Genomic DNA, 6,695 nt, shown 5'->3' with positions numbered 1-6,695 from the left:
TGGGAAGGTGTGAGTTAAAGGGTCAGGAAAATGGAAACTAATCCTGAGTTAGAGGGAGTCGGTTAAAATATGCACCACTGAAGGCACTTTTTTTTTTTTTTTTAAACAACAGTGCTTCTATTCTAATTCAAGTTCAAGAGAGAATAAACCAGGACCCTCCACACAAGAGGGACTGTCATATCAGGGTTCGTGTTCTTTTTTTTGTCTGCTACCCACCCCCCCCCCCCCCCAAGACAAAGTTGCTCAAACTTAAAGCTTCTGCAGGGAGGCAGGCAAGGACTGACAGCGATTGGAAAGTGAAAACCATCGGGAACAAGGAGCAACTCTTGTTGTGGAGTGAAAAGGGAGAAAAAAAAAAGTCACAGGGGGGGAAAAAAAAAAAAGGCACACACAAAAAAATCTAACGGAATTGACTGAAGCCAAAATTTGGCTTGAATGTTCACGTGAAAAAACAAAACAAAAAAAAAACGATGATAACCCAGCAATTCAAAGCTTCTGTTTCAGCCGAATGTGGAACAGCGCCAGACGTGTGGAGTTGGTAGTCTGATTGGTTGATCGGCGTTGACGGGACAGAGCACGGCAGGCCAGCTGACAGGACGAGGGTGTGTGAGCGTGTGTGTTCATGTGAGATTTAATCCTCCTCCCCCCCTCCATACATGTCGGCCAGCTTCTTGAAGCGGGGACCCCAGTCGTTGAGGTAGTCGTAGTCCTGCTCCCCCGTACTGGAGGAGTTGAGAGAACTGACCGATCCTGTGGTGGAGCCGCTGCCCTCATAGTCAAAAACCAGCAGAGAGTCATAAGGGGGCGCGGTGGGGTCATTGTCAGCTGCTCGTAGTCCCTAAACGGAAGAAAGATGAACAAGGGTTAATTTGTGTCCTAAATGGGACACTTGGGGAAAAAAAACAAAACAAAAAAAATAAATACTTTTTAGTGGCTTGTATACAATTTTTTTAATTTAAATATTTCAACTTTTTCTTTTTTTTTTTATTTAAGTATTAAATCCTTAATTAATTTAATTGATATATTTAATTCAATTATTTGTTATATTCCGCTGGAGGAGGGCTCTCAAATCTTGTTGTACACTGAGTAGAAAGTACAATGACAATAAAGGGCATTCTGACAAATAGTTGGGTTTCTGGAGTGCCCACTCACTTTGTGTTAGCGCTGGCGTGGGCAAACTATGGCCCGCGGGCCACATGCGGCCCGTTAAACGTTTTAATCTGGCCTGCCAAACTTGAAAAAAATTAAATGAATAAACCTTGTTAATGTTTTATTTTCTAAATATTGTGGTTTTTCAAAGACATATATATATTGTTGTAATGATTTTGTTCACTTTCATTTAAAAAAAAAAAAATGTTTTGTTTTTTTTCTCCGATGAGGTGAGGTTACCAAAACATTCCATCCATGGTCCAGCCCCTCTGTCAAATTTTAGAACCCATTGTGGCCCGCCAATCAAAAAGTTTGCCCATCCCTGTGTTAGTGGCTCGGTGATGAAGTGCTGCATTCAAAAAGGAAAACTGTAATCTAGGCTGCCTTTGCGGGCATGTTCATGTGCTTCGCAGCCAACGTAGCCGCCCAATGAGTGGTCAATTTTAGACAAATTCATATTTCCCATTTGCATAGCAGTATAAGGAGGTGAGGCACATTTGACCCCCCCCCAAACACACACACCGCCACATAGACTCTGCGAATTGCTGCATATTTCTCCCAGAGTATTGTCTCATGATAAGTCATGACTTTATGAATCAATATAAGGTTTAGGTACCTTACATACAGTAACATCCGCGCCGAAACGCGCTGTTGGGACATGTCGACCAGAGTATTCTATGACCCTTATTGTTACAAATGAATACAACTTTTGAGTCAACTATATTGCCACATTTTACAAATGCAAGGGTTATTTGTAGTTTTTGTGTTCAGAAAGCGAGCGGTGCATAAAAAGCACACGTCACATAAATCTTGATTAAGTTCGTGTTGTTTTCGATTGTCCCAGCGGCTTCATGAATTATCTATAAAAGTGTGTGTTTTCAGGCAGTGCTTAAACTGTACCTGCTTCTAAGAATGACAAATGAGGGCCATCGGAGACAAGGCTGGGCAGGTGACGGAGACTCCATCCACTTCACGGGGAGGCAACGGATAGAAATCGAAACTGCCTCCATCCCATGGGACGCAGTGGGTGGCGAGAAAGCGGCGTGTTTGTTGTGTTTGTGTATTACCAGGCGGCTGGAACAAGATCAGGCATGTGCGCGTGTGTGTGTTTGCGAGAGACAAGGTTGGACGGATCAAAGCCGAACAGCTGCCAACACCTCTCGAGTGTGAACATGCTGTCACGAGTCTGTCAATCAGCATTTTCCTAACATCAGAGTGCCGACATTCAAGTTGTGTGTGTGTGCGTGTTTGCTTTTATATGTTTAAAAATGTAAAGCTGGCGTGATGAGGGAAGCTGTAAACTAGCACAAATAGGGATCAACGATATGCTTTTTTGGCGGCCGGTACCGAAACCGATTATTAGTAGTCGTGGAGGCTGATAATCGGTATTTGATGCCGATATTCACTTCTTGAAAAAAGGGTTAAAATTGCGTCAAAATTTGGAAAAATAAAAACTCCAAAACTTGACTCGTCTTTAAGCACGTTTATGAAAAATCTTTAGTACATGTTAAAGCTGTTTTAGACTTAAGAAAATTGAATTACAATTTAATTTTAAAACCCAAACAAAAAGGGGCTGCATGTCTTATAGCTCAAAGCTCTTTAGCGTTTACTACGGCAAATAGTCTTCTATTTGTTGACAGTTGTAGTAGACTGACATTTATTCCTGTAGTGTGTGTGTGTATGACTCAAAGTGAAAAAGCAAACAGGCAGCTTCTGCTGACAGGGCCACCAGCACAGCAAAGATAGAGAGAAGTGCGCTACAGCGAGTCAAAATAAAATAGCTTTTCATTCATCGGCCTTGAAAGTTAAAAATACAAAAGGCCGAGGCCGATAATCGGTCTATCACTAAAAAAATAGTCCTTTCGGTGACTGAATTAGCGACCACATATTAAATGTGAGCGAGTCGGGTCGAGATCGATTGGAAGTGAACGGCCAGTCGGCTGAAGAGAAAACAACGGAACACTCAGTACAGCTCTCGTGCATACAGGCCACTCTCATCCAGGTTGCGTGCGCACGCGTTTGTGTTCACCTCATGGATAAAGTCCCCGATGTCGCCAGGGTGAGGCACAACAGGCCTAATAGGGTACTGGGACTCTGGGATAATAGGCCGTTCGTCCACCCGGCGGACACCGGGAGGTTTGCTGATGATATGCTCCAAAGAGTCTGGCTGCTGCAGCTGGCTGAGGTCATAGTCCTACACAGCCACAAAGTGACGCAGAGGTAATCAGGGTACAGGAGGTCGGTTTCGAGTACGAGCGAGAGTGTCTTCTCCTGGGATCTCACCTGGTCCTCTTCTCCCCCGCCCTCTTCATCGTATTTCAGGATGTTGTCCCTGACATCGTCCTCAGGGTCAATGAGCAGCTGTTTGGTGTGCCTCTCCTTTTCTCGTCGCTTGATCCACACCACAAACAGTAAGACCATGCCTGTGAAGACACACAAATGGGATAAAATGTCGAGTGAGTGACACGCAATCAATTGGAGATTATGATGAGTATCGAACGCCAGACATCGTGGGGATACTTGCTTAAGCGAGGTACACAGAACCCAGAATTGCTCCAGTGAAGATTCATGAAGCACAAGGACAGAATTTTTAATGCCTAAAGATGGCAATCTCTGTTTACTTACTACTCTGACTGGTTAAATTTCAGGAAGATTGATCAATGAGAGAAGGTGCGGTGATTTAATTCTACCCAAGAGTCACTAGTTTTGGCAAGCATGAGCCCGAGAGGACAAACCCTAACCAATCCCAATCGTCCACATTAAAAATGCGAGTTGGCGTGGATGACATGTCAAAGAGCTGCAAGGTGTCGCGTAATATTCACCGCTGATACTCACTGAGCAAAATGATGATGCATATCAGGATGGAGATGATCGCGCCAGTTCCCAGGCCGGCGGCTGCCACAGCGCCCACGGTGGTGCAGTCTCCGTTTGGATCACACGGACACACTTTTACTTTGATCACCGACCTGTTGGACAAGGTTGGGTTTCCCGAGTCGGACACAGTTATTGGGACCTCATACATGCCTGGCTCCAAATAGACTTGGTATCGCAGACTGAGGCGGGCATAGTTGCCTGTGCAGAGGGAGGAGAACAAGGCCAAATATGTTAAACATGAGATACGCCACCCATTTCATAACCATCCATTCAGTCCACTCATTTGGGTCAAGCTGGATCCTATCCCAGCTGTCTTCGTGCAATAGGCAGGGTACACCCTGCACTGGTTGCCAGCCAATCGTGGGGCACAGAAAGACGAACAACCATCCATTCATATCTAGGGCCGATTGAGAGTGTCCAATCAACCTACCATGCAGGTTTTTGGAATGTGGGAGGAAACCGGAGTACCCGGAGAAAACCCACCCAGGCACGGGGAGTACAATGTCATTCAAAACTGAGCATTAAAGTATTTGTAAAGGAATATGTTAATTAGCGATCATAAGAGAACCTAAAAAAGAGGCCAGTGAGTATACGAGATTCTTCATGAGACGCTAATATCGTCTATTTGGAAATGGATATATTTGGATTTCCTCTCACCACTGATTCGCGTAATTGTCCAGTTGCGTCTGATGCTTGAGGGATAAGTAGGCAGCTCAAAGACAAAAGGCCCAGCGTTGGAGTCGGTGTCGGCGTCAGCGGCAGTGATATTGACGCCGTTGACATTCTTGTAGATCTGCTCACAGATCTGAGACTCCCTGGGTATGAGCGCTGGGGGGTTGTCGTTAATATCTATCAGATAGATCTGCAGCGTGCCCGTGCCACTGGCTGCAGGAGAGCCTGAGAGCAAGAAAGGAGGGAATGTGGAGAAAATCATATCAAGTCACAAGATGCCAGGAGAAGACATGTGTGGTGTTGTTGTTTGGCCAACCAGTTGAAGGCTGACGGATTGGAGCCAAATAGCAAAATAAAAAAAATTAAATAAATAAATATAAACAAAAATCAAGACAAAGAGTTGAGAATCCTCAGCGATGACAATGTGACAGAAATACTTTTGACAGTGGCGCTCGAGAACTCCTCGTTTCGCCTCGCAGGCAAATCAAACGCATCGGGGTCGATGAAGACGCGGCTGCAGCTCATCCGCTTGCCAAAAGATGCACATAACGATGACTGTAACACAATCAAACAAGTCCTTGCATCGCCGCGCTTTTGCAACGCTACCAAGCGTGCCTATGATAGAGGCATGTCTGTCTGCCGATGTAATATGGATGACGAGTATGTTCTGATTTGGCCGTTCTTTTCTCGTCTTTTATTCTCGCATTTGACACAAAAAGGCTTGAAAACACTTCTGTCTCAAGTCACATGTCCGGGAGATTGCACACTGCACACATAACTGTGTCAGTTTTTCATGACACAATTCAACTGAAGGTAACCAGTCTTCCGCCGTCATGGCTCAGCTTCAGAAAACAGAGGACAACCGTGATTGGTCGTCACCTGAGACTTGAGCAACTGTAACGTCATTTTCAGCAAGTGGCAAAAGGCCGCCCCCTGAAATGGCTAAAAACGGTTTAGAAGAATGAAGGTGCATCAAACATTTTATTGCAGATAATCTTTTATTGTTGATTTCCCTTTTATGAATTTTGTGTGAATTTGTCAACAAGGTAAATGGCTAGTAAATATTTAGCTAAAGGAGTGAATTTCTCTCTGATTAAATGGAGGAGATTGTGTGATACATCATGTGCGTTTGAGCTAACTTTTGCTTTTGGATACAATGCAGTGCTGTTTTCGTCAACGAAGACGATGACGAAAATATTTCGTTAACGCCCCTTTTTTCTCATGACGATAACGAGACGAGCTAAACGTGGCTCTTCGTTGACGAGATGAGACGGAATTGTTAGCGTGTAGTCCCTCAGATGTTCAAAATTTATGATATCCCTTGATATTGTACATGTCATCTGTCTTTCAAAAAATGCAATCCTTCAAGTCTACTACAAGCCTATGTTGTTGAAACGTTATTATTTTGTTTCTTTACGTTGTTTTAAGTGAAATATTGCCAAATAAAATGTTTTTGGTATTTGGAGCAATCAACATTCATTCCACTGTCACCACTTTTATCTTTTTATAATTCATAATCCTGAGTAGTCGATCAGAAAGGCTTTGCTATTGGGTGGACACCTTGTTTTTTTTGTTTTTTTAACTAAAAGACAAACATTTTTTTTGAGTTTTTGTCGACTAAATTTATGAAAACTAGACCAATACTTTTTTTTGGGAGTTACCGTCGTCTAAAACTAGACTTATACCTTTTTGAGTTTTCATTGACTAAAACTAGACTAAAACTATCACAAAAAGGAATGACGTGATGAAAACTAATAAGCATTTTCGTCCAAATGACTAAGACTAAATCTAAAATGCCCGCCAAAAACAACACTGGTACACTGTCTACACAATGAAAATGAAGTTAATGAAGCCGCACAATAACGACTGTTCAACCATTGTCTTCCTCACCTGCTCATTCATTGCACACTAGCCATGCATGATCTCACGGTACATCGAACAAAAGACAAAACTGCTAGCCGTACGAAGAAACAAACCCAATCATAGGGAAACGCACGTAT

The 6,695-nt window shown here is 43.4% G+C and overlaps 1 protein-coding gene across 5 annotated transcripts in view; it reads right to left on the bottom strand.

Annotated features, from left to right (window-relative positions):
* Nucleotides 1-227: 227 nt before the first annotated feature.
* The window catches only part of LOC148339765 (cadherin-4-like), a 217,385-nt gene continuing 210,917 nt past the window's right edge, over nt 228-6,695 (bottom strand). For all 5 annotated transcript variants that reach the window (XM_088290445.1, XM_088290446.1, XM_088290447.1 and 2 more), the window contains 5 exons: nt 4,681-4,920; nt 3,985-4,221; nt 3,433-3,572; nt 3,179-3,343; nt 228-838 (listed from right to left, as the gene is read on the bottom strand). In XM_088290445.1, coding sequence (XP_088146571.1) covers nt 632-838; nt 3,179-3,343; nt 3,433-3,572; nt 3,985-4,221; nt 4,681-4,920 — 989 coding nt within the window. In that variant the 3' untranslated portion in view covers nt 228-631. The remainder of the gene's footprint in view (nt 839-3,178; nt 3,344-3,432; nt 3,573-3,984; nt 4,222-4,680; nt 4,921-6,695) is intronic.

This window comes from Idiotropiscis lumnitzeri, chromosome 3, assembly GCF_059441095.1.
Source record: "Idiotropiscis lumnitzeri isolate Australia: NSW breed Sydney's pygmy pipehorse chromosome 3, RoL_Ilum_1.0, whole genome shotgun sequence".
NCBI lineage: Eukaryota > Metazoa > Chordata > Actinopteri > Syngnathiformes > Syngnathidae > Idiotropiscis > Idiotropiscis lumnitzeri.
Note: the sequence above shows the minus strand (reverse complement) of the source record. Positions and strands in the feature narration are given on the sequence as shown.